Source organism: Halichoerus grypus, chromosome 6 (genome assembly GCF_964656455.1).
Source record: "Halichoerus grypus chromosome 6, mHalGry1.hap1.1, whole genome shotgun sequence".
NCBI lineage: Eukaryota > Metazoa > Chordata > Mammalia > Carnivora > Phocidae > Halichoerus > Halichoerus grypus.
The window spans coordinates 51493472-51521349 of NC_135717.1; the positions used below are offsets into that span (position 1 = coordinate 51493472).

General features: G+C 45.0%; 1 protein-coding gene across 4 annotated transcripts in view; it reads left to right on the forward strand.

Moving 5' to 3' along the window:
• The first annotated feature begins 352 nt into the window (after positions 1 to 352).
• Positions 353 to 27878, forward strand: part of PROSER2 (proline and serine rich 2) — a 45216-nt gene continuing 17690 nt past the window's right edge. The window contains exons 1-2 of one of the 4 annotated variants that reach the window (XM_036074374.2): positions 353 to 694; positions 20994 to 21212. In XM_036074374.2, coding sequence (XP_035930267.1) covers positions 21075 to 21212 — 138 coding nt within the window. In that variant the 5' untranslated portion in view covers positions 353 to 694; positions 20994 to 21074. Of the gene's footprint in view, positions 695 to 1126; positions 1263 to 19798; positions 20025 to 20993; positions 21213 to 27878 lie in introns of those variants that run through there. The other 3 variants (XM_036074385.2, XM_036074368.2, XM_036074396.2) reach the window with 3 other exon arrangements.

Sequence of the window (27878 nt, forward strand, 5' to 3'; positions counted from 1 at the left end):
GCCCATTATTCATCAGGGATTAAGGACTGACAATATTGATTCTCTCCTGGATTTGGTTCGGAAAGAGGGGGGTAATAGTACTTGCCTAATTAACTAGCATGTTGGGTAGATTAAAGTGCTTTGTAAACATTAATTAAAGATGCAGGGAGTTAGATGAGGCCAGTGTGTTATTAGTGAAAAAAGGTCTCTCTCCTTTAATCAGGTGTGTCTTCCTGGGGAGGGCAAAGAAATGAGCTAAGGACGAAGGTATTGGGGCTCAGCCCTGAGCGCCGCCCGTGACTCAGCCCTGCCGTGCCGCCAACCACTTCCTTCCTCGGTTCTCTGTACAATGGGGATACACCACACACAGCATTTTGGAATATAGGTTTTGTAACGTCTGCCAGCGGAGTCCCCAACAAGCCCTACAATTAATAAAGCCCCGTAACTCCTGCTTTCTGCCTCCCTCCGGAGCTGTGCCGCCCGGTGGAAACACTGGTCCCATTAGCTCTCAACAACTTGAGGAGAACCTTCCACAACCAGCTGTTAACCTCGGTCGGTATTTCCGCGGCGATGGAGAGAAGAAGAAAATAGCACCCAGCAACGGGGTCAGAAGCTCCGGGAGGAGGCTCGTCGCCTCTCTGAACCACAGTTTTCCCTCGGTGTAAAACGGGGCACAGAATCAGAGGCTTGTTCTAAGGGTTACGTGAAATAATGGGTACGTTCATTGTCCTTTCCGAAGGTAATAAAATTCTATACTTCGGAGTTATTATCACTAAATAGAACATAAGCTCTCAAAGCTGACGACGATGCAGCGGGGGAAACAAGTCTCCTTCGGAGCTCCAGACGCAGACCCCTACTGCTCTTCGCGGCGGGTGTAACCCGGAGAGGTCCCCAATTCAGACCTCGCGCGGAGACCGAGGACCCCCCCGCCCCTCGAGAGGCGGCCTCCGGGCAGCAGCGGCGTGCGGGGGCGCCTGTCCCTTTAAATGCCCAGCCCGCGCGCTGTGTGTTTTGGGGGGCGCGGGGAGCGCGCGGCAGGGCGGTGCAGCGCGCAGAAGCGGGCGCGCGGCGTGTGGGGGGAGGGTGGGGGTGGAGCGCGCGGCGGCGGTGCGAGCGCCGGGCAGGCGTGGGAGCGCGCGGCGGGGAGCGCGCGGCAGCGGGGGGAGCGCGCGGCAGGGCGGCCTGGGACTGTCGGTGAGACGCGCGCGCGCTGGCTGACGGCCGGGCTCTGGGTCCCAGTCCGGGTGGGCACCTGCGGTCCCCGGCGCGGGGGCTCCTTCCAGGTGAGTTTGGACTTTGCGATCCCCGACTGGGTCAGGGCGGCGGGCGGGCGCCCTGGCAGCCGGTGGCCTCGCCTGGCACGTCGGTGAGCGGGGCGGCGTTTGGAGTCTGTAGAGGGAGGCTTGGGCTCGGGTGGGTTTCGGATAGACAAGGGTGACCCCCTTTTCTTGTGGCCCGGCTGTCTGCACTTCCCACGCTTCCCTGCCGGCGCCCCGGTTGCGTGGATCTCTTCTTGCGCGCTACTCTCCTCCACATCGCTCGCCCAGCTTCCTGGAAGTTAGGAAAGACGCATAATCCGAGGGACCGTCGTCGACCCGGTGGCCTCATCTACGGGGGGAACAGTGCCTCCTTTGGAATTGCAGGGGTTCGCGTGCGCCCCAGGTCGGAGGAGGTGCGGAGAACGCGGCGCTTTTCGGCTCCGAGGTTGTCCTGTTGGGGGGCGCGAGGTGGTCCGAGGCACGTGTTTAACTTGGGGGCGCAGAGCGGTTACGGTTTGTCCCTCACACCCTTCCCCGGTCCCCACGGCCCCTCCCCGGAGTCGTTGGAGACTCGTAGCCGGACTCGCCGCCGCGGCCCTCGAACTCCCGGGAGCTCTGCCCCTCACGTTGTGGACAGGAGGGTGGGAGCCTCTCATACTGACAGGAGGTAGCCAAAGCCACCTGTTAAACTTGGGTGCAAGGTGACCACTAGATTTGGGTCCCCACCCCCGCTCTTCCAACCCCCCATCGCCAGCAGGTAGCTGAATCAAGTGGGAATGCGTAGGATCCGCAGTGAATCGGGGCCGGGGGGGATTTAAAAAAGAAGAAAATGGGACCCGATGTGATGCAGTTTAACAAAAGGCAATACAATAAACTCCAGTATTTCTCCAAGGCTTTGAAAGTTTCCCAGTATTGTTTTACGGAGTCTAAATTTAAGCATCTAACCTTTTTTTTTTTTTTTTTTTTAACCGCAGGAACTAACCTCAGAAAATTCTTAACTCTTTGCCAGGCAGGATAGTTGATACAGAGCAGAAAACTTACAGTGAGTAAAGAAAGGGAGTTTTTTTTGTGCCTTACCCCCGTCCCGGCCACCCTCCCAAACAGTAAAACAAACGTTCAGGTCTGTTGCAGGGAGACTGTAGGAAGAAAAGTTCCTTCTGGCTCCAATTTTAATGGAGAACTTTTTTTTTTAATCTGTATTTCTGAAAGAATCAGAAATACCAAGCCAGGTGTAAGTGTAAACTTGGGAAAGATGCTCACAGGAGAAATGTTTATTAAAGATGCTTTTCTACTTTATTTTTTTAAAAGCACTGCATACATAGGGCTCGAGCATGTACTAAAAAGTTAGCCCTCAGAGTTCCATGCCTGAATGTTACAGATTGTTTTTCTAGGTGGAGGAGGTATTTTCGTTGGTGAGGCCAATGTGGAAATACAAACAAATGCCCTGTTTACTTGGGATTGGGTGGGAAGGACGGAAGTTGTCTAAAATCTCTCTTGCCAAACTTGACAGTGTATGTATGGAATCCTGTGTATTTTCTTGCCCAGACCAGTAATAGCCACTTTTAAGTGACTGGATAGGTTCTTTGGTAACAGCATTTCAGATGAGCTTTTCTTTGAAAATTTTGGATGCTGATACTCTAAAAGCAACACATTTTCTCCATTACTAAAAATCAGGAAGCCAAAAATTAGAGTAACATTGGCTAGTAATAATTTAGAGAAGGCTGGAAAGATGAGAGATGCTTTTAAGAAGATTTGAGTGTGTCAGGCACGGTGACGTCCTTAAGTGCAGGCACCGAGTGCTCTTTAATTCATTCAGCGATACTTGAAGACTGACCACCTACACCGTGCTGAGTACTGAGTTCATCTTTGGGCACACAAGCATATCTAGGTAACAGCCATATGGCCCAAACTGATTAAAATCAGATCAAGTAAGCCTTCATCAGGAGCTGAAGATACACCTGGCCCCGGTTCCAAAGTTCTCAGACACCTAAGGAGTCCATCGTTGGCACTCTGTGTTGATTCTAAAGATCATCTCAAATAACTAACTGCATGAGGTAGAGTGGAGCCTTGAAGCCTGAAGGGAGAGAGGTGAAAGGTTTGGGTGGAGCAGAGCTAAGAGCAGAGGAGCCTCTGGAACAAAAGTTCAAGTGCATCTTATCTACATGTTTGTGGGACAGCCGCCAGGGACACGGAGGCCATTCAGGGGTAGGTGCCAGGGAATCCTAGGAGCATCCCAGAACTTGAGCTCTCTGCTTTGCCGAAGGGCAGCATTGCGTTTCAGTTTCCATTGGTGGGAGTGCTGCTTCATAGCTGCCTGCGTGCTCTAGGGAAGGATGTGTCCTGCCACCCTGCCTCTGACACACGGCAGCACGTCCGTCCCTCTTGAATCTTTGAGTGCGTCTGCTGGCCATTGCAGAGAAGCCTCTGTCCACACTGACGCAGCAGGCTCAGTATCGTGGAATCACTGATAGTAGCCTCCGTCTGTGGAAAGCCACAGTGATGCCCTTGTCCCCCTTCTAGGCTCACAGCATTAATACTGAAACCTATTTTAAGAAAGTAGGTGCTGGGTTTATAATCCATGCAGTCAAGCTTGGTGGCAAAGGAATGTGTAGGGCAAAACATTCCACCTTGTTGGAGAGAGACGCGATAGTGCTTTATGAATGCAGATCTTCAGACGGGATATTTCCAAAGATCCTAGCACTGTGAAGACTTGAATCTCCTTATTTTTTTAAAATTGTAGTTAAATATATATAACATCAAATTTATCATTTTAAAGTGTACAAATCAGTAGCATTAAGTACATTCACATTCTATGTGCTTGAGAGTGTTTTAATTTTTTTTCTGTAGAGGTCTGCAGATATCCATTAAATGAAACGTATTAATTGAATTCTTCCTCACTAACTTTGTGCCTATTTAACATGTCAATAATTGAGAGAGGTACAGATCATCCCCCACTTAATGATTTTTAGACTTTACAATGGTGCGAAAGTGGTATGCATTTAGTAGAAACCGTACTTGGGATTTTGAAGTTGGATCTTGTCCCGGGCTAGCGACGTGCAGTCAGTCCTCTCTCGGATGCTGAGCGGTGAGCTGCAGATCCCAGGCAGCCAGCGATCACGAGGGCGGACGACCCATCCCGACAACCATTCTGCACCCATCACTGTTCTGTTCTTCAAGTGCAGCATTCAGTACATTACATGGGATAATCGACACTTTATTATCAAATAGTTTTTGTATTAGAGGCTTTTGCCCAACTGTAGGCTAATATGAGTGTTCTGAGTACATTTAAAGTAGGCTAGGCTAAGCTATGATGATCAATAGGTTATGTGTATGAAATGCACTTTCAACCTAATATGGATTTATCGGGATATAACCCTATCATAAGTCAAGGAAGATCTGTACATTGAAAGATAACACTGAAATGGGGGATTTGTCACTATCTCCCTGTATTTTGAGCTAGAAAATATTCTGAGACTTTGTGCATACAACTTTATATGTGAAAATCTAACAATGTGCATCTGTAAGTTTATATTGGTAGATACACAGTGTCTAATAGGAATTGAGCTTTTATTATTACATAGTTACTTTCATCACTAATGAGGATTTTTGCCTTAAAATCTATTGTGCCTGATGTAATATAGCCAGAAGTGACCCTCTCATTGTTGCTGTTGTGAATATTGGCTTGATGTTACCTTTTCCCATCATTATTTTCTTTTAAATGTCTTTCTTGAGGTATAGTCAATAAACTGCACATATTTAAAGTGTTTAAAAAGGGAAAAAAGTACATTCACAATGTTGTGCAACCATCACCATTATCTAGCTCCAGAACTTTTTCATCACCCTGAAGGGAAACCCCATTCCCATTAAGGAGTCACTCCCCATTTCCTCCCACTCTAGCCTCTGGCAACCACTAGTCTGCTTTCTTTCTCTATGGATTTCCCTGTTCTGGATATTTCCATGTAAATGGAATCACATAGCATGTGGTCCTTTGTGGCTGGCTTCTTTCACTTAGCAATGCTTTCAAGATTCATCCATGTGAGAGCATGCATCAGTACTTCATCCCTTTTTTATTATTTATTTATTTTTAAAGATTTTATTTATTTATTTGAGACAGAAAGAGAGAGCGAGAGAGTGCACAAACAGGGGGGAGGGGCAGAGGCAGAGGGAGAAGCAGACTCCCCACTGAGCAGGGAGCCTGACCCAGGGCTCCATCCATCCTAGGACCCCGGGATCATGACTTGAGCCGGAGGCAGACGCTTAACCGACTGAGCCACCCAGGTGCCCCACTTCATTCCTTTTTTAAAGGCTGAATAATATTTCCTCGGATAGACCACAGTTTGCTTATCCATTTTTCAGTTCATAGGCATATGGGTTGTTTCCACCTTTTGGCCGTTGTGAGTAGTGCTGCTATGAACATCCGTGTACAATTTTTTGTTCAAACACTTGTTTTAAATGTTTTGGGGTCTGTACCTAAGAGGAGAATTCCTGAGTAATATGGTAATGCTGTGTGTAACCTATCAAGGAATCACCAGACCATTTCCCCAGCAGCTGCACCATTTTACAGTCTCACCAGCGATGTATGAGGGTTCCAGTTTCTCCACATCCCGCCAACACTTGTTTGTGTGTGCGTGTGTTGAAATTACCATCCTAGTGGTCATGAAGTGGTGTCTCACTGTGGTTTTGATTTGCGTTTCCCTAATGACTAATAGTGTTGAACATCTTTTCATGTGCTTGTTAGCCACTTAGAGGCCTTCTTTGGAGAAATAACAATTCAAGGACTTGATTCTCTTTTGTATTTGCTTTTATATTGCCAAAATCTTACATGTGCGTAAGTGTAGTTATTTTTATAGGGCTTGGTTTGTCTATTATATTCCTTCTCAAACCTTCATTCTGTTGTTTTGGGGGTTTTCCCCCTGCTTTCTTTTTCAAGCTTCTGTTGTTCCTCCTAGGAGACTGTCTGAAGAGTGCTTTGAAATATTTCATATTCTGCCTAATTTAGTTATTGTTCCAAAGGCCTGGGTTGGTTCCTTTGTTCATTCAGCAGTATTTGTAGACTGGCCGCTGGCATTGTATTGTGCACTGAGCTAGTCACTGGGTATACAAACATACCAGTCCTCATATGCTTCTCTTTTGGATGTCTGCAGATACGTTTTATTTTTCTTAATTAACAGATTAGTAGAGCCTGGCATAGGGAAAAAGAGCAGCACTCAACTCGAGGTGGTGAGGGAGTCCGTCTCACGTTTTGTAGGGTTCACCACCTCCTGTTTCTGGAACTTGGGTTCCTGGTCTGTGAAATTTGGGGTAGGACTAAATGACTTCTCCGGCCCCGAAGACCTTGAAACCGATGATTATAAGTTAAGGATTCATGACAGTTTTCTTTTGCACACCTAATTCTGTAAGCGTACTGAAAATAGTTCATGTTGCCCAGTTTACTTAAAGGAACTCTCTTGTGTGGAAAAAAAATAATGCTTGTGTTCCTTTCCACTAGACGACACAGGTGAGTTTGGTCGATTGCTTTCTTCCAAAATGGTGCACTTGGTATTTTTCTGTAAAGATTCAGAGGGTTTGAAGAGGTTTAGTGAGCATTTAAGTTCCTACCATGGTAGGCACAACTGGGAATGTGGACATGGATAAGGGGTGGACCTTGCCTTTGAGAAATTCATGATCTAATAAAGGAGATAGGATAAATGTCCAAAGGAGTCAATAGCAGCGACCCTCTGCTCTCTTTTGGGAGCAGAGGACAGAGATATTCTTTCCTTCAGGGCATCAGAACACCTCTTGGAGAATGTGACATTGAAGCTGGGCCAACAAGGGGACGATACTGGAAAATCAGAGTGGTGGAATGGTGGCTTTGATTATAATGCTGAGGAGGTTAGCCTTGTATCTGGGGGCATGAACCATGAAAGACAGCAGGTCTTATCTTACTGTGGAGTAGACTTTTGTATACCCAGGGAGTAACTTGACATTGAACAGGATGTTCAGGGTTGAGGAAGGGAGGATAGAAATATGAGATAAGATGGTACAAACAGGGGGTTGGCACTGAAAATGTCAAATCTTGAATAGATGTTTTGGTGCAAGAAGAGTTTAAAAAAGCATTATTCCTGAGTGGAGAACTAAGAGTGGAGAACTCTTTCTGACTTGCCAAATTGACTTAGGGCTTCGGACCTCAGTTTCCTCACCTGGTAAACTGCCCTCCACACACACTAGATAACCAATGACTTCGGTGACTGAGGTCCTGCTAATGCAGGCAACTTCACTTTATGAATCAGATGTCTTTACAGTGTATCTGAGGTACATATGTTGTGTAGTAGACTTTTTTTCCCTGCAGACTCCTATTGTGATTTTATTGATTTTTTTTTTAATTTTATTTTTTCAGGGGGGCGGGGGGAGGGACAGAAGGAGAGAGAGAATCTCTGGCAGACTCCATGCCTGACGCTCAATCTCAGGACCCTAAGATCATGACCTGACCTGAAATCAAGAGTTGATCGCTTAACAGACTGAGCCTCCCAGACGCCCCTCCCATTGTGATTTTAGAAGTGTCTTCTGAGGAAAAACATTTTTTTTTAAGATTTTATTTATTCATTTGACAGAGAGAGAGAGAAAGCACAAGCAGGCGGAGTAGCAGACAGAAGCAGAGGGAGAAGCAGGCTCCCCGCTGAGCGAGGAGCCTGACGTGGGACTTGATTGCAGGACCCTGGGATCATGACTTGAGCCAAAGGCAGACACTTAACCGACCGAGCCACCCAGGCATCCCAGGAAAAACACTTTTGTATCGACATGTAGTAAATCATACTTAAGCCACAATTTCATTTTAGGGAATATACTTTTTTTTTGCCATGACTAGTTATCAATTCTATTCCAAGAACATTAGGTTAACCATATAAAATTACCAATATTCAGCTACTTTTGGCCTATGCATATGGCAACTTCATAGGATTCAATCTAATAACTGTGGCCCAGTTCTTAGACCCTTCCCTTTTCAACCATTGTAAGAATGTAGTCAGTGAACTGGAAATTCACAGAAAAACACAGTGTATTTAAATATTGTGTTTCTTAGCTAATTCCCATTTTTTCAGGATGAAAGTTCTTACAGACGGTGTTCCCAGAAGGTGTCTAGGAAGAGTCTGGAGAGAAGAAGAGAGCCTTTGTATATACATCCACAGCAGCAGGGCTAGCAAAGAAGTCTTGGAAGATGAGGTTAAAGGTCCAATGCAGTGGGTTGACCCAGCGGGATGTCTTGTGTGAGCTTTGCTCCCCGCCTGGCTTGGATTTAAATCTATTCAACTTGAGATAAGACATGTCAATCAGATCTCTACTTCCAATCTAACCAGGTGTAATAAATACCAATACTAGATGAACATACTCTACCTTGGCTTTATTTTTGTTGTGAGGATGAAAGAAACATTCAGCTAAGAATTTTGAGCTTCTCAGAAAGAAACAGTATTATACAATAATAAGGCATAATTATTACTTCTAAGTAAAAAGTATGACATTTTATTTCACCCTTGTAGCATGTAGTGGGTGCTCTGGTAATATTTGCTGAATAAATTCAGAGAAAGCACACAAACTTATTTAACAAAAGTAAAAGTTAAATGGGGATTTTCTTCTTTAAAAAAAAAATTTCCTTAAGAATCCAGAAATATGCAATAAGCATATAGAATGTCAATCTTTTTGATTAGCTAAGAATTAAATTTGAAGTGTCCATCTTTGTATACATTTGTATACAAATGAAATTTGTAATTCATCAGGTAGAACTAGACTTTGCTCTTGTCGATGCTTTTTTGTTTGCTTCCTCGTGTTGCAAGGGTCATTCCTTTTTGTTACAAGGAACTCATCTGAAATCTAGTCAAGGTTGTTTTCAGGTGAGGTTTCACTTTAGGAAAATCTAATTTCCACATCTTCTGTTCAGTGATAGGAAACGGATAACAGGAGGCATCTTCCCTTAGGGCCTGTTAACCCATCCTAGCTAGGTGAGGCCTCAACCCTGAACTTGTTTGCTTAAGTGTAGACACATCAATTACTCTCAGGTGCTGCCAGGCCCTCAGTAAATTACCACCTCCTATAAACAGCTGAAACTATTCACAGTTGAGACAGTCTGAAATCTTGCTTTTCAACATCGTTCAGAAAGAGCTTTTCAAAAGAAAAAAGGTCTAAATGAAAGCATGATAATTGTTCCGGAGAAGTAAAATTACTAGCCTTAAAAATGTGTAATTGTATTTAATACACTTGAGTGCCAGTTAGAGTTTAAGGTCCTAAATTCTTACAGCAGACATTTCAGTACTAAGGGAAAAAACCCAACTCAGAGAAAAAGCAAAAAATCACGTGTAAGGAATGCTAAACTGTTGGCTGCATTAACATTTTAAAATTTCAGGGGCGCCTGGGTGGCTCAGTCGTTAAGCATCTGCCTTCAGCTCAGGTCCTGATACCCAGGGTCCTGGGATCAAGTCCCGCATCGGGCTCCCTGCTCAGTAGGGAGTCTGCTTCTCCCTCTCCCTCTGCTCCTCCCCCTGCTCATGCTTTCTCTCTCTCTCTCTATAAAATAAATAAATAAAATACTTTTAAAAAAAATTTTTAATTCCAGAACAAAACTAAATCTAACTCCTAGCACCAACCAACTTCTATCTGAGGAGGACTTTCCTCTGATCTTCAGGGCTGGGGTCCAGTCGGAGTTTGCCAGTTGGCTCAGTCAATATTTTTTGGAAGCTCTTTCCAAGGTTTTTGTTTTCTTGACACTGAAAAAGAGCCCATGCTAAAGAATAGTAACTATATATTTATTTTACTTCAGCTGTTTATTTGTTAGAGGCTTATTTTTTAAGTTAATCTTGGGTATGGGTTACGCACAGTTGTACCCATGGCTGCATTTATACTGATATTTATTACATGTTAATGTTGGGAAGCATTGCTGGTTTGGTGCGTCTGATGTATTTATTGGCACTGACTTTTTAACAGATCATTATTAGTGAAGCTAAGTGAAGCGTCTCCTCTATGACTGTATTTAAAGTTACTTCCCTTGTATTCCCAGTTTGCCCTTGATTGAAATAGGTTGAATGAGAGTAATTTCATCTAAATCTGACTGCTTTGGTCTATCAGTATGATGGAGGGATAAAGGATGGTCGCCCCAATGAAGTTACCATGTTTGAAAGGACTCCTAAGTGTTGAAGCCTTTCGTTTAGATCGAAGGTCTGTTTTAAGGATACTCTAATTTAAATAATAATAGTAAGATGATTTTAAAATATGAATGTTGTGAAGTACTGAATAGTAAGTCTCTATTTTGTGACAAATGTTTTCCAAAGTCCTGTGGCTCTATTGAAAAATAAAAGAGAGCTCTTTGCCCACAAGGAGCTTTCAGTCTAATTGAAGAAAAAAGGATTCTGTGCAGAGTGAAACCTGGAGTGATCGTTTACATCAGAGTGACGAAGATGCTGTGACGTCATCAACAAGGGGTGAAATAGACACAGTAGGTAGGCAAGGAGCCAGAGGAGAGGTCAGCGATGAGCAGCCTCAGGAAGCAAGGTTTGAGAAGGTTTGGTGGAGTTTCTGAGCGAGGCTTTGGAGGCGAGCAACAGGGGCGGCTGTCAAAACCTGGCTCACGATGGAGCAGAATATTAAGCAGACGAGGCTGGATAAGAGGGTTTCTATTGTGGAAAACAGGGTGGAAGAGATACACGTAGGCAGGGTTCTAGAGACACTTCAATGCTCTGTGTTCTTACAGATAGGACCCTTGGCAGGACAGGCCAGGGAGACGGGGACTGTGCCCGAACTGCCAGGCCTGTGATAGCAGCAATCATTCAGGATTTTTTTTTTAATTTTTTAAATATTTTATTTATTTGAGAGAGACAGAGTGAGAGAGAGCACAAGCAGGGAAAGCGGCAGGGCAGAGGCAGAGGAAGAAGCAGACTCCCCGCCGAGCAGGGAGCCCGATGCGGGGCTCGATCCCAGGACCCCCAGATCGCGACTGGAGCCGAAGGCAGTCGCCCAACCGACTGAGCCACCCAGATGCTCCAGTCATCCAGCATTTTAGAAGGGGTCTTTTTGTCCTTGCGGTTCACCGGTGGATGCTGCACTGAGCATTGGTTTTATTTTTAGCAAGGTTTTTGAGAGTAGAAAACTCGGAAGACAACGTGCAGGACCAACAGCTACACTTCGCTCTCTCCCAGATCCGTGGTGCGCGTGACATCGCGGGGTGTGAAGTGCGAGCGGGATCCCGGAGCTGTTCTCATAACTATCACGTGTGCTGGGACACCTGCTGTGAAATCATTTTTTACGGACTTCAGTTTGGTAAATTATTTTTAGGGGAGAAACGAAGTGGTGCATTTAGTCTAAGAATTTTGTTAAAGCCCTAATTAAGTTGAATGACAGAAAAGAGAATATCAGCATTCCGTTTCCTTCTCACGTATGGATTGGGTTAATACAAAACAATGGAAAAAAAAAAACAGTGGAAGGGGCGCCTGGCTGGCTCAGTCGGTGGAACATGGGACTCTTGATCTTGGGGTTGTGAGTTTGAGCCCCATGTGGGGGGTAGAGGTGGCTTAAAAATAAAATCTTAAAGAAAGAAAATTGTCGGTACCATTCATAGCTCCATCTTCTAGTTAATTTTTTGTTATAAATAACTCATTTTTCACACACACTCTTGACATAAAAATAGGAATTAAGACAGTAGGACTCCTGCTTTTTTGGTCGAGGAAATCAAGGCAAAGTGCCTGTCACATTCGTTGGTGTTCACATGAATGAATGTTGTCAGGAGCTACTAGAATTAAGGCTAACAATGGCTATTTTGTGTTTACTGCTAATTTCATCTAGGAGTGTGTACATTCCAGTAAAAATGGCTGTTCTTTTTATTTTCACCCACTGCTTAACCATATGAAAAAGCCCATTCATGATAATGAGCTGTGGTGACTCAGAAACCATTCCCACTGTGAAACGGCTTCGTTTTTAATGTTCTTGAAGGTAAAAAGAAAAAAAAAAAAACACAAAAAACCAAGAACCCATACCTTTGAAAGCGGCTTGGCTGTTAAATCATCATATGGGGATTTCTCAGGCTATAGCTTTAAAGATCATTCCTTTCCTAGGATTGTTTTTCTACGTTTGGGAACAAGTCTTCACAGAATTCCTGTGCACGGAAGCAGGAGAGACTCAGGATCCTGCCCCAGTTACTCACGGGTGCGCACGCCGACCCTCCTGCACCGCCTGACGTGGGAAAGGGGCCGTTTCTAAGATGATTTCTACCGCTTTCCCAGCTCGGCTCTGCTTCTGCTGACTGGATCTTAGCACTGTCGGTTAACGGCGGTATCTAGACAAAATGTGAGGGTCTATAAACCACAGGTCCAGGGGTTCAGAATCCTAGGACCCAACCTGGATCTTTTCTTTCTTAAAGAGTTTACCTTGGCAAGGAGCGGGAGCAGTTCTCTTTTTAAAGTGTCCTGTAGGCACGCTGAGCAAAAATTAGTTCCACATCACTCGGTTAAGGTGGATAATTTTTCCATTTATGTTCAGAACGAACAAAGGCAATAATCACCCTTGTGATTTTGTTTAGCCTGTCTGTAGGGCATCTAAGCCATGTAAGGTATGATTCCCTTCCCCCCGACCTAGTAGGTACAAAGGTACAACAACTATTCGTAGTTGAAGGTGAAGGAACTTAATATATTTGTTCTAGCTTAAATTCTTCAGCAAACTGGGTCAGATCAGCCTTTCCCTGGTTGATTTCAGGCTAAACCGCCATCCAAGAAAAGTTTATCTTTGTGGTTTCTACTTCCCTTGAAAGCGCTTCCCCCCTGCATTGCCCTGGGGTTTCTAGATTACATATGTCTTCTACTCTTCCCTCATTAAGTCCGAACTCATCTGTCTGGCATCATCTCCTTCAATGCTGGACCTTACAGACGCTTCCCAGGTGATAAAATGATCTGGTAAATCGTTACTCTTCAAACCTCTAGGCCATCTTCCTTTTCTGTTTCTCCGGCAGTGGGAGGTAGGTGCATGAAGGAAACCAGAAGGTATCGCCCAGCAGATGGGCCCATGTTGTACCTGCCCATCCCTGCCACTGGCTTGTGTTCTGGGTATGGATATAAAACACAGTGTTGTGTGTGTGTTATATTGATATAAATGGAATTGTGCTAACAACCTGATTATAACTTTTCACTCAAAACATCTTAGGACCTATCAATGCCATTGTCCAATTGATTGCTTCGGACTGAGGCACGGTGTTCCATAGTAAAAGCGTTTACCAGGTTTTGACTTATTCTGGGAGTTCCTAGTGGGCGATGAATCTAGATTCCCACCAGCTCTACTCCGCTGCAAGCGAAGTTCCCCTGGATTCCTGGAGAATTCCCACGGAGTAGACTGAGCAGTGGGATTTTTGGATCGCGGAGCATAGTTTCACTAATTAAACACTGCCCTATTGCTCCATGGAGAGCTCGGATGAATTTCACACTCCCAACAGTGAGTGGTACATGAAGGTTCCTGTTTCCCCACATTCCTGCTGGTGTTGGTTATTTTTCAGTTGTCTAATTTTTGCCAATCCAGTAGGTATAGGCTAATGTCTTACAGTAGTTCTAGGTTTGTATTTCTTTTGTTTCCCAGTCTCACATACCTCTTAGTCACTTGGGTTTCCTCTCTGTGAACTGCTTAATCATATTCCTTGTATATGGTTTTTTTCTGATGAGTTTCCTGTCTTGTTCCTGTTGTTTTACAAGAATTTTTTGTATATTCTAGCGATCAGTTCCTTTTAGGAGACCTTGAATGTTTTCCGCTGGCCTGCCTCTTTTCTGTTAACGTGGCCTACAGTGCCTTCCATTTTTATGTAGATTCACTGCAATTTTCTCCTTAGGATTTGTGGTTTTTTGAGTCCTAATGAACAGAAATATCAATGGAGCAGAATAGGAAATTCAGAAATAGAACCTGCCACATAAACATTTAGCATAAAATAACATTTGGTACTTCAAAACAGTGGAGAAGATGAGTTTTTCAATACTTGGCATTTGAGTAACTGCATAGCCCTTTTGGCTTGGGGGTGGGAAAATAGATCTCTCCTTCACACTTTGCACTAAGATAAATTCAAGTTAGATCAGATATTTAAATATGAAAAGTGAAACCATAAAAATGCTAAGTAGAAAATACGGGAAGTATTTCATTTATATCCTTAGAATAAGGAAAGGCCTTTTTTTTTTTTTTGACTCTGAGATCAAGACCTGAGCTGAGACCAAGCACCAGACACTTAACCGACTCAGCCACGCAGGTGCCCCAGGAAAGGCCTTTCTAAGTTTACAAAACCCATAAGGTATAAACCAAAAGACTGATGAAGCCAACTATTTAAAAATAAAAAATTCTTGGGGCGCCTGGGTGGCTCAGTCGTTAAGAGTCTGCCTTTGGCTCAGGTCATGATCCCAGGGTCCTGGGATCGAGCCCCGCATTGGGCTCCCTGCTTGGCAGGAAGCCTGCTTCTCCCTCTCCCACTCCCCCTGCTTGTGTTCCCTCTCTCGCTGTCTCTCTGTCAAATAAATAAATAAAAATCTTAAAAATAAATAAATAAAAAATTCTCCAAGTCAGTGTACAAATTAAGAAAACATTTTTGCAATTTATACCAAACAATTTATGGGCTTTCTAGTCTGTCCCATGGGTGTATTTGCTGATCTAGTGACAGTACCTGTGTCTGAATTACCATTACTTTATAATGACTCTGGAAGCTTGATGAAGCCAGTTCCTCCAGATTCTTCAGGAGTTTCCTGGTTGTTCTTAGCTCTTTGTTCTTCCCAGTACATTTTTTCTCCTTTTTTTAAACCCCTAATAAGTTTAAAAACCAGCCTACTGGATTTCTCCAAAAACAACCCTATTGTGATTTCAATTGCTCTGTTGGCTGCATTGTCCAACAGAACTTTCTAGGATGATGGAAAACTTCCACTAATTAATGCTTAAAATGTGGCCAGTGCAGCTGAGGAACTGAATCTTTTAATTTAATTTTAATTAGTTTAAATTTAAGTAACCACACATGGCTAGACTTTATTGGGCAACCCACATCTATTGCTTCAGAGCAATTCAATTTTAGGAGACTATCTCCTCTTAATGATATTGACTCTTATAGTCCTGAATATGGTATCTCTTTATTGACTTTCAATAACATTTTATTATTTTTTCCAAAAAAGTTTGCACATTTTTTGTGCAAATCTAAGTAATATAATACATATAATACATTTATGTATATATGTGTTATGCTTTTATTTTTTTATTTTATGCTATTTAAAATGTTTTTTTTTTAGTTACTGCTTGTGGCTGGCATATAGAAAATGATGTTTTGTATATTGATTTATATCCAGTGACTTTGTAGAAAACACTAGTTGATTCTAGTAATTTGTGAGATTTTTAGTGTTTTTCTACAATGACCATAATTATCTATAAATACTGACATTTTTGTTTCTTCCTTTTCAATCCTTACACATTTTTTTCTTGTCTTATATGTGGGGTAGGACTTAAATACAATACAGCATAGAGGACAGCAGGGGTGGTAATGGGAATGGTTTTAATGTTTTGTCACTAAGTGTGATGTTTGCTATACTTTTTTATGGATATCTTTTATTGGATTAAAAGAAGTTCTCCCCTCATACTTTGTGAAGTTTATAAAAAATTGTGCCTAATATTAAATTCATCCAGTGCTTCAGGTATTAAATCTTCTGTTGACTCTATCCACTTGTGTTTTTAAATTGCTATTAACTTTTTTTTAAAGTTCAATTTGGTTCTTTTTCAAATTACCCTGGTCATTTTTTATGATGAGAAATTTTCCTTCTGCGAGGAATAGAGTTGTCAGAGGTATTTTTCATACAGCATTCAGCATCTGAAACCATCTCAATAGACCAGCCAGGCTAACTTATCCACCAGACTCTGGAAATGAGGGTTTCTCCACGGGGCTGTTACCTTCTTTTTTCCCCTTAGCTAATCAGTAGGCTTCTCCTACTCTTAAAAACAAAACAAAATAGGTAAACAAAACCAGTGACTCAAAATACCTTTCTCCAACCCAGTTGTCCCTGTAGCTACTGCCTTTTTTTTTTTTGTCTTTCCCGTCACATCTCAAGTTTTTTTTTGTAAGTTTTTATTTTATTTCATTTTTTTTTTTTTTTTAAATAGTCTCCATGCCCAGTGTGGAGCCCAACATGGGGCTTGAACTCAGGACCCTAAGATCAAGACCTGAGCTGAGATCAAGAGTCAGCCACTTAACTAACTGAGCCACCCAGGGCCCCTTAAGTTTTTATTCTAATTCCAGATAGTTAACATACAATGTTATATGAGTTTCAGGTGTACAATTCAGTGATTCAACACTTCCATATATCATCTGGTACTCATCACGACAAGTGCCCTCCTTCATCCCCATCACCTAGTTCACCCATCCCCCCCGGAGAGCACACCCCCAGTGACTCGATGCACACCCCACTTCTCCTGTCCATGCCTTGGCCCACTGTGGGGGGCTTTGGATCATCTCTCTCCTGCTTGCTCTTTATAAGGTTAGTGAGTTCAGTGGGCAGTTTTTAGTCCTTACTCTGTTGCACCTTTTGGCAGCCAGGGTCCCCCTCTCTTCTGTTCTTGAAATACACTCCTGCCCTGCCTGTTAGTCATGAAAATTTCATAGTCCTTTCTATCTCTCACGTTTTTCTCTTCCAACCTTAGGGCCACAGTAGTTTCCAAGTCGTTATCATTTCTTATGTGAACTGGTAAAATAACTTGATAACTGCTTTGATTGCCCCTGAAATAGATTATTTATTGGACGGTGAGTATGTGCAGCATTTGAAAGACAGAAAAGATCATTTGGTGAAAGCGTCATCTCCACCCTTGCCTCCTGGCCATCCCTTTCTCCCTCCCTGCAGACAGCCAGATAGATACTATCTATCCTTCCAGAGAGCGTCTCTGCACACAAGAGCATAAACATATATATTTTCTCATTGATTTCCCTATTCAAGTGGAAGTATACGCAAGACTGTTCTTTCCTTTGCTCTTTCCACACACAAAATGTGTCCTGGAAACCACTCAGCTGCCCCATTTTTTTTCCCCAAAGATTTTATTTATTTATCTGAGAGGGAGAGAGAAGCAGATTCCCTGCTGAGCAGGAAGCCTGACAGATGTGGGGCTCGAACCCAGGACTCTGAGATCATGACCTGAGCCGAAGGCAGACGTTTAACCGACTGAGCCACCCGGGCGCCCCTGCCCCATTTTTTTTTTTTAAACAGTGTGTGGTGCTCAGTTATCATCATTACTTTATTCTCTCTGTTTGGAATGCCCATCACCGTGTGTTTAACCGACAGTCTCCTATATCTTAAACATCTCTTAGGGCTTGGCCCAGTTGTCACCGTTCTGTGAAGTCTCTGAACCCTGCAGGGGGTGTTGGCACCCCTTGCTCTGTGCCTCCATGTTCCCCGAAATGGCGCTCAGCATAGCCTACACTTCCGTCTTCTGCTGGAGTTAGTGCCATGTGGCAGAATTCCTTGTTACTTTTAACAAATACACATGCTCAGGCTTTACCCCCGTACACGCATTCAGTAGGCCTGATACCCTATTGCATTAAGAACCAGTGCTACATCGAGTTCCTCTGTGGAAGAAGTGATTCTTACTCATGGGTTATTGCCTGGTACCTGGAGTCTGCTCAGTGTGGGGTAGGAAGACAGCAAATATCTGGAGAATATGCTGGAGCTAGAAGGCAAGATAGGCCTCAAATTGAAGCATGTATTGATTGGTAGGAACTGAGACGGAGTGGGGTGATGGTGAAGGAGGGTTCATGCTTGATGCATCTAGGTCATTCTAGATCTTTCTGGAATGTAGGGGAAGCTGAAGGAAAGGAGCTGCCTTCCTCGGTTGGCTGCAGTGCACTCACCTGAGGGGGTTCACTTGCCTAACTCCCACAGCCCCACCAGACCCACCGGGCCCTGCAGCCCGGATAGCTACTGTCCTTCCTACCTGCCACGCTTGGCAGATGTAGATTTACTAAGACTGTAGATCAGTTGTGGCCTTGTCCTCATTCTCTCTGCTCAACTGATAAACTAGACCTTTCCAAACAAGGATGTTACTAGTAAATAATGAGAAATAAACACGGGAAGTACAAGAAAATAAACAGAAAGTGAGCACTGTTGGGGCACCTGGGTGGCTCAGGCAGTTAAGCGTCTGACTCTTGATTTCAGCTCAGGTCAAGATCTCAGGGTCCTGACATTGAGCCCCCAATGTCTGGGGCTCTGATCATGGGACCTGCTTGAGATTCTCTCTCTCTCTCTCTCTCCCTCTGCTCCTCCCTCTGCTTGCTCTCTCTCTCTCGCAAAATAAATAAATAAATAAAATTTTAAAAATTAAAGAATAAAAAAAGAAAGTGAGCACAGTGGCTCAAATTTCTGCACCTGTGGTGTTGGACTTGCTGGGACTTCTCAGCGAGACTGGTTCTGCCGCTGGTGGAAGTCAGCTTCTTCACCTACGGGGCTTAGTCTCACTTGTTATAAACTATACTGTAAACCCAAAGAGTGAACCCGTGGTTGGACAAGGAGACTAAATATTTTAGGATGGTATTGACCATCCCGGACTCATAGGACTGGGGGAGTCACTCCTGTCAAACCTGTCTGCCCTATTCCCTTTCCAGGGCGGACCAGAGAAGAAGGCTGCTTCCTTGCCCTTCCTCTTCAGAAAACTTTGCTCTCTCCACCGTGGACCACCATGGAATTCTATATTTTTAGTTCCCAGGGAACTAGGACTAGGGAGCCCCTCATTCTTGATGTCTTAAGAGATCACAGAAGAATGGCACCTCGAACCTGTGAAGGATATCAGACCAAGGTTTTCACTTTCTCCCCGACAACCTCTGCCTTCTGGAGAATTCTAGTTCGCTTCCTCGTATTCTTTCAAGACAGTAATTTGTAAAAGTCTAAATGTTACAGTTTTATGGTGTCAGAATAGCTTTTAAAATTGTAATAACACAAGAAAAAGGTGTGTTCTCAAATGATGTGGGAGGTTACCGCCCTCCGGCCATACCGCGGGTGCCCCTCAGAGTGCTGTTCTTACCGCACAGACTTGTTGCAAAATTCCAGACCCTTTGCCACAGACAAGGCATGTCCGCTGGGGTCCTTCCTCTTGTGGGGCTAATGAGCATCTCACTTCCCCATCTTTCACCTCCCTGTCGTGTGGGGGGAAGACTTACTGCCCCGCATCACCCTCCTTTCCCTGGAGCAGTGACTTACTGAGTTCAGGAATGAATTAGAGTCCATGGGTCTTCTCTGCATCTCCTGCCCACCTCACCCAGGCCCCAGCTACTCGCCGTCCCAGGGATGGGGCATATTATTGGCTACGTAGATGGTTTAGATACAGTCTACGCATTGTTTAGGCTTGCTTACTATTAAATTTTAAAACCTTTAACATTTTGGGGGGGGCGCCTGAGTGGCTCAGTTGGTTAAGCAACCAACTCTTGATTTCGGCTCAGGTCGTGATCCCACGGTCCTGGGATCGAGGCCCGCTCAGCAAGGAATCTGCTTATCTCCCTCTCCCTCTCCCTCTCCCTCCGTTTGTGCGCGCACTCTCTCTCGCTCAAATAAAGAAATCTTAAAAAAAAAAAAAGAAAAAACTTTAACATTTTCTTAAGCCTTTTTTTTAACCATTTGGAATAATGGCGACTTCCAAAAAGCATATATATGCTCAGAATCTTCTGTTCCCTAGTCTTGCTCTTAAATTGCCAGTTAACTGGGGCTGATTCACCTGAAAAATGAAGAGAAACCAGGCGAGGAATAGTTTCCTGTTTAAGCTGTTCTCACACCTTCAGGATTTCCCTAAGAAGATCTCACGGTAATTTTAGAAGTTTTAAATGACAAAGTCCACCCAGAAGTATTCCGTACTGATTGGGTTTTCTCCACAGATGGTCATGTTTGTATTAAAAATTAATACACACACAGTTGTGCCCCTGGTTATCTGAGCTCACATGCCCCTCAGTATTCTTAAAGGCGCTCAGAAAGCCACCTGGCAGTATTTTCAGTTTAGGAATGAATGACGTGGGCTTGTATCTCTCCACTTGCCCTAAGCCTCCACAAGAGGCTTATTCCCTTATTCCCTATTAATCTTGTTTGGTCTTCTAGAAGGTTTTGTTGAATTCCATTGTCCATTGTTCAGAGACTGAGCTGAATTTCCTGCTAAAAGAGTCAGAGTATGAAACCAAGGGGCTGGTAGGGGAAATTTCGCTGTCTTTGTTCCTGAAAGTAAAAATATGAACTTCCTTGTAGTAGTAACTTACGGTACCTTAATATCGTCTGTAGAAATTGCAAGAGCATCTCAGCCTCCAGAGAACCTAGAATCTCAGAGATGTCAAGCAGACTTCCATTTGCTAAATTTACCAGCTCTTGTCCCTTCACTTAACTCTGAACTGCAGTGAAGCTGGAAAAGGAGCCATAATTTTGTGGTGTCTGAGGTAGAAGAGACTAGAATCAATAAAGAGCACAGGGAAATCCTGAATCCACGTGGGAAAGAGCAGGAGAGTACAGGTCCTCGGTGCAAAGGAGGGAGCCAGACCATTATCCTATCAGGTTTTCAGCAACAAAGTAATTGTTAGTCTGCTCATCTTTTCCTTAAAAATGATTCACATCTTCATGATGGAAAGGGATATAAAGGAGAAATGAAAATGAACAAAGCACGTTGACTTAGGGGCTCCTAATTCCGTCTCGATGGTCGAGGCTGCAAACTGAGATGACTCTGACCCAGGCCGAGCCTTCCGTTTCAGGGGATAAGGCATTAACCCTGTCCCCCTGTGCTTGGTTTCTCCAGAGGCAGTTGCTCCTTGAGAATGGGACCCTGGCCCCTTCCCCACCTCCTGTGACCGGGCCAGCGGCCGCCGTGTCTCCAGGAATGCCTGTGAACCGCCAGCAGTCAGACTCGTCGGAGATGGACTCAGATGTGTCCCCCAGCTGCGGGCTCAGTGACCTGAGCAGAGGGGGCAGCTTGGACAGCCGAAGCAGCAGCTCCCGCTCTAGGAGTTTGACTTTGGTGAGTGACCGCTTTCTTTAAAGCTCCAGCTGCCTGGTTTTGTGCCAACCACCTCCCCTTTGAGGAATATCTTACCCTCCTGGGTTCACGAGCTCTACGTCTCCGCATACTTACTTTGTGAAGTGGCATTTCATTTGTAATCATCTTAAGATTTGCACGGATGCAGTGTTCCGCTCAGCAGTGAAGCACCTCTCACGCTGTGGCTGGTAACCCGGCTGCTGAGACCCCGAGAAGACTGTGCCCAAAGGCCGAAACCCACCCGGCAAGGGCCCGCTGCCTTTCAGCTCAAAGGGCTGAAAGGAGGGGCACCTGGGTGGCTCAGTCGGTTTGAGCATCGGACTCTTGGTTTCGACTCAGGTCATGATCTCAGGGTCATGAGATCGAGCCCCGCATCAGGCTCCATGCTCAGTGCAGAGTCTGCCCCAGATTCTCTTTCCCTTTCCCTCTGCCCCTCCCCCCTGCTCATGCTCTCTCTCTTTCTAAATAAGTAAATAAATCATTTTTTTTTTTTATAAAAGGGGTTGAGGGGCGCCTGGGTGGCTCAGTCGGTTAAGCGTCTGCCTTCAGCTCAGGTCATGATCTCAGGGTCCTGGGATTGAGCCCCGGGGTCGAGCTCCCTGCTCAGCGAGGAGCCTGCTTCTCCCTCTCCTCCCCGATTTCTCTCTTGTATCTCTGTCTCTCTCTCAAATAAATAAATAAAAATATTTTTAAAAAGCTGGGGGGGGTGTTGAAAGGAGAGAAGCATCTCACAGGCAAAAACAAATTCACTTTGAAACAGATTTCTACCTCCTTTGCAAATGTAAGTGCTTTTGTATCCCTTTCTCTCAGCATCCAGGCCCTTATACAGCATCAGAAAGCTTTGGCAACATTTACAAAAAGGGTCTTTAGTTTTAAAGGTGATCCTTCTGCACCCCTTACCCCTCAAGATACTCATCTTTCAGGAGAGAGACCCTTTATATTCGCAGAGGGAAGGACAGGAGGGAGATAGCATTGGACCCACTGAGAACGGTCTCCGTTGTTCATCTCAGTCCCTTGGAATGGGGGCAGAATTTCCTTCAGACATATGGAGTCCTAAAATTAACCCCAATTGTGCTGAATATAAGACAAGTATATATGGCATAGAGAGCAGTTAATAGTAATGATAGAACTTTGTAGACTCCTACTTTGCATCTTTTCTTAAATCATCATGGTAATATGAAATAAATACTATCTTGATTCGCCAAGAGAAACATATATTACAAATTACTCCCTGAATATCTGGGAACCTAAAAATCCTTAATAATGGGGAATTTGGGCCTGCTTTTTAAATTTAAGTATATACAAAGGACATATTAAAAGAATATGTAGAAGAGACCGATGAGCTTGCCAGCAATTAGCAGAGTATGTGCTCCAAAGTATGAGTTAGGAAGCAGCCCACTCGATGTAGACGGTGTCTCTAAAACTTGGGGTGGTGACTTAGGTCCTGTAGTCGACGAGACCATCCGTGCCAGTGGTGATGGAATACGACGGAGAGTGTTCTCAGGCACCCGCGCTATCTAAGGAAATGGGTGTAGCATGTTAGCAGTCGGGGTATTTGAATTATTTTCTTGTTGAACTGGAGGCAAGTCTCTTAGCCTGCTTCGCAGCATGGCCCCTATTGATGGAGGATAAAATAACCCCTTCTCAGGACGCCTGGGTGGCTCAGTCGTTAAGCGTCTGCCTTCGGCTCAGGTCATGATCCCAGGGTCCTGGGATTGAGCCCTGGGATCGAGCCCTGCATCGGGCTCCCTGCTCGGCGGGATGCCTGCTTCTCCCTCTCCCACTCCCCTTGCTTGTGTTCCTGCTCTCGCTATGTCTCTCTGTCAAATTAATAAATAAAATCTTAAAAAAAAAAAAAAATAACCCCTTCTCTCTGTCTTCCGCTGGGAGAGACCACAATCCCAAGCATGCCAAGTGGCTTTGATTTGGGGGAAGGAAATTTGCTGTTTTTGAATCTCTGTTCTAGTCACATAGGGTCCATTCTTCATTCCAGCCAGTTAATGCCTACTTCCACCAAATCTCAAGTGTGGCTCAAACTCCACGCTCCAGAGACAAATAGGACTTGATGGATCTCTACGAACTTGTCCAGTGAGGAGCGGCATCCACTGTGCTCCCCACCACCTTCTGTCTCTTTGGTGTGTGTGATTTATACATTTGCTCGAATCCCTTGTTCTGGGAGTCATGGACACTGCAGAGGCGCTGACATTCTAGTGACTGTGGCCCAGCATGACACGAGGGGCTATTGCAGATGTGCTCCCCAGGCGGCAGATTCTGAGATGATGCAGGTTAGGACGACAGAGTGCAAGGGGCTTCTTAGGGGTGCTCCTGGGATCAGCACCTGGAAGGAAGAGGAAGCAGCAGGGGGCGGGGAGAAGCTCTTCCCCAGGAAGCTGGGAGCTGGGACGGTCCTTCAGTTGTCCCACATCGGGTTGAGCTTGGAGCCTTAGTACCCACTTGGTGATCAGCCACTGGATGCAGGACACCCCTGGAGGGACGTGTGACCTTGACAAGAGGATTTCTTTCAGCTCAAGACAATCCCCGAAGAGGACTAACAGCTTTGGGCCACCTTCCAGCAACACTGCCAACAGATGGGGGATCAGGTCCTTCACCAGCCGGTGATCTGGAGGGGGTGCATCATACTGACCATCACAAAGGTTTAGGGGAAATGGAAAAGGAGGCTTGTAGAGGGGATCACAGCCACCAGAATATCCACAAGGTATCTTTCCTGGAAGAAGTAAGTCTGTAAATGAACTCGGGGAGTTTACAAGACACTGCCATAGAAAATAGAATTTTGCATAGAATGTATGTCTAGGCAGATGGGACATTAATGTCTGTTATCTGGCAGATTTGGAGGATATGCATCATGTCGACGCTTTGTCGGATGTCATACACAAGAATTCATCTCCAGGGACAAAAGCTCTTGTTTGAAGGGAGGTCTATTAAGTATCAGTTCCAGAGTCAGAAAGAGAAGTGACTTATTTTAAAACTTTTTATCAAAGCGGTGCCTGGGTGGCTCAGTCGGTTAAGTGGCCGCCTTCTGCTCAGGTCATGATCTCAGAGTCCTGGGATCGAGCCCCGAGTTGGACTCCCTGCTCGGCGGGGAGTCTGCTTCTCCCTCTCCCTTTGCCCCTCCCTCTGCTCGTGCTCCCTCTCAAATAAATAAATACAATCTTAAAAAAACCTTTTTATTATGGACATTTTTTAGTAATATATTGGAAATATTAGGTTCAAAGGTGGGAGAGACTACAAATCTCTTACATTTATAAATATCAGAAGGTCAAGGTGGGTAGAGTGAGAACAACATTAACTGCCTTTGGAGAAGGATTTCTGAGCCATCAGTATTGGTCTGCATAGGTTTTGCGGTAGGGCTGAATAGGTATCAGCAGGACATTCCCCGATATACTTATGATTTCTCTCAAATCCAAAAAAAACCCCACCTTATGCATGTTTAAAGTTCCTTTCTTTTTTACTAACCAGTCTGTATCCTAAAAATCAGCTCAGAATAGTAACAAACACAGCGTATTAGTGACAGGCTCGAGTTCACATTCAAATTCGTCTCCTTTGGAACCTGGGAAGGGTTAGTCAGTCACTGTGTTCCTTAGTTACTTTCTTCCTGAGTTACAAACGGGGGTGATGGGAAAATAATTCTTTCCCCAGGGTGACTGGAAGGACGCGCCGGCCAGCACGCAGTCCGGGCTTACTGACGACAGCCTCTTGGCGAGCGCCCTCTGAGCTTCCAGGTTGCGTGTGATTCCGCTTTAGCCCGCCCCAGCTTCTTGTTGGATCCGTGCTCTCCGGGTCGTATCTCTGTCTCGTCAGTAGTCTTCTGAGTTTTTCCTTTGACCACTAATGATGAGACGGAAAGGGAGAGCCCCCCGCACCCCCCCCCAGCATCTCACATCCTTCCTAATTCTCGCAGTCTCCCTCCGGGGCATCACTTTGGGGTGAACGTCCAGAACACCTATCCTCCTCTGGTTCTTTCCTCTCCGGTACCGTCCCACAGTGGGACTGCAATGTGTCTGACTCTTCTCTGTGCCCCGGAGCGCCGAGCATTGTACCCAGTGCAGCATAATTGTGGCAAAGGCATTGCAGATTTGACTTTCAGGAAGTGTACGATGAAAGTATATTCTCAGGATGTGTGTGTGGGTGTGTGTGACCCCGTAATCCTGCCACGTACCCCACTTGGCTCCCTGTTTCTCTCGCTGTCTATAGGAGGACACGTCGCTGTCCTGTTTCAGCACCTTCTACGCAGACCTCTGCTTGTTTTCAAGCATTTTCCTTTCTGGAAGATCATTGAGCCAACTTGAGCTGCCTCCCGTGTCATCTGGCAGTTGTATATTCTCCTTAGAGAGGAGCGGCACGCTGAGAAAATTTGGCATTTTGATTAGGACTTGACTTTCATGAAGCACTGTCTTGGCAGCCGGCCCCTTTCACCAGTGAACTAGCTACACGATTAAAAAAAAAAAAAATGTGTGTGAACTTTCAGGGAGTCTAAATGTGGAGAGGAGCTCTATATGTATTGATTCCAAGTCATCAGGTCTTTTTATGACTCATCTTTTCGGAATGAGATTCAACCACAGTAGTTTGCCACTTATTGCCCTGTCACCCCCGACCTCGTGGAAGACTAGTCAGTGACCATGCTTTTAGGCCTCTGCATTGTTTGGTGTTCTATCTAAAGGCTCTTTAGATAAGAGATAACCTACTTAGGGAGACATTTCTTTTAAGCCAGGGTTATTTTTACAAGAAGATAAAACATGAATGCCTGATGTTAAATGAGAGTATCCTACTAAAGTTTTCCAACACTAGTTGAAGGGTTGCCTGGGGTATAACAGATCTTTACGCTATGAAAACTTTTCTCCTGAGCCAGTGCTAGCTAAAAATGAAAATAGCTGCTTCAAGTAGGCTTGTTCTGGCTGCCCACATGGCCCCCATGATGACCGGGACCGTTCCAAGAGGGCAAAGGATGCGGTCTTTTTCACCGAGAGGCAGGTTGTATTTGTATATGTACTTTGCTTTTCTTGTAAGGAAGTCTGCCTCTGAACACTTTTTAATGAAAGGCAGAGCTAGAACGAGAACAGATTGGCCAAATCACGAAACGCTTGAGTAAGAGGATACATTTCGAACGTGTTTTTTTTCCCTTTGGAACTTAAGAAGAAGAATGACTGCAATGCAAAACAAGGCAGCACATCTTGGCCAAGTTGGGAGTGTGGTTTTGGAACTTACCGCCTTCGTCGGTGATATGGATTCAGGAGAAAAGTTTCTAGAAGAATTGGGAGACATTCATAAATGATAGCTGTCTAAGGGGACAAAAGAAGCTTTGGGTGTAGGGTTCCCTATATTCTTAACCCCTGCAGGCTGGGATCTGGAGCACGCATCTCACGAAACGCCCAGGGACGCACAGCTGCCTCCTGCCCGCATGCTTGGGTGCTGTTTCTGCAGATGGCCCTGCAGCCTGCAGGCCTCCTGGGGCTTCCTCTAGAAGAGAATTTGACTGCCTGCTTGAAAAGAGTGGGAAACTCTTAATACCCACGGCTCTGAAGGGACTTGGTAATGCACATGCTTCTTTGAGGGCGGATTAGAAGCACCCCGAATCCCCAGGCATACATCCCGTTCATTTTTATATCTAACTTAGTCCAAAACAATGATCCAGATTCATTACCAAGAGTTTGGAGATCTATTCAGTGAACTGTTCTGCAACCCTCCCTTCTCCCCAAGCTAACAAACGTCATAGCCCTGCAGCCACATAACAAGCCTGTGATCAGACAGCAGTTGCCGGCTCCTGATTACCCCCTTCCTTCTCCAAAGCCTTTGATTGCCTTTTGGCCTCACCCATTTGTCATGGAATAAGAAGGTAGAGCAAGCAGTGGTGAACACTGCGTGGCTAGGTTAGGTGAAGTCCGGGTCATACACAGCAATCGGACACAGAAGGGGCTGGGTGATTCCACGGAGAGGAAACAGAACCGAGGATGGAAAAGAGAAGCAGGGGCGCCTGGGTGGCTCCATGGGTTAAGTGTCTGCCTTCTGCTCGGGTCACGATCTCGGGGTCCTGGGATCGAGCCCCACATGGGGGGGGGTCTCTGCTCAGCGGGGAGCCTGCTTCTCCCTCCACCCCTCCCCCTGCTCATGTGCACTCTCTCTCTCAAATAAGTAAATAAAATCTTAAAAAAAGGAAGGAAAGAAAAAAAGAAAGAAAAAAAGAAAGAAAAGAAAGGAGAAGCAGACTGGTCACCAGTGACCCCCGTCTTCCTTTCCATTTCCTTACCCTCCCTGAGCCCACAACTTGCTGGTCAAAGCAGCCATTTTATGACAGAACTCAAATAGCTTTTATAAAAGTTGGATTCAGTAAACCCTTAATAAACGCCTGCTACACACCAGAACTGGTAGATGACGAGTACAACGCGGTGTTCCTCTTTCCAGAGCTCGCAATTCGGCGGCACGGGTGAAGCTCTGGGTCAGTGCGACGGGCTCACGGGGGTCTGGGAGGGCGCTGGACGGCAGGCGCGCAAGGCGGCTCCGTCTTAGGCCTTCTTCACATTAGCGCCGGCGGACGGAAGTTGCAGGCAGCCCCGGAGCCCAGCGGTGATCCTTCGAAGCCATGATTCTTTTTTTTTTTTTAAGATTTTATTTATTTGACAGAGAGAGAGACAC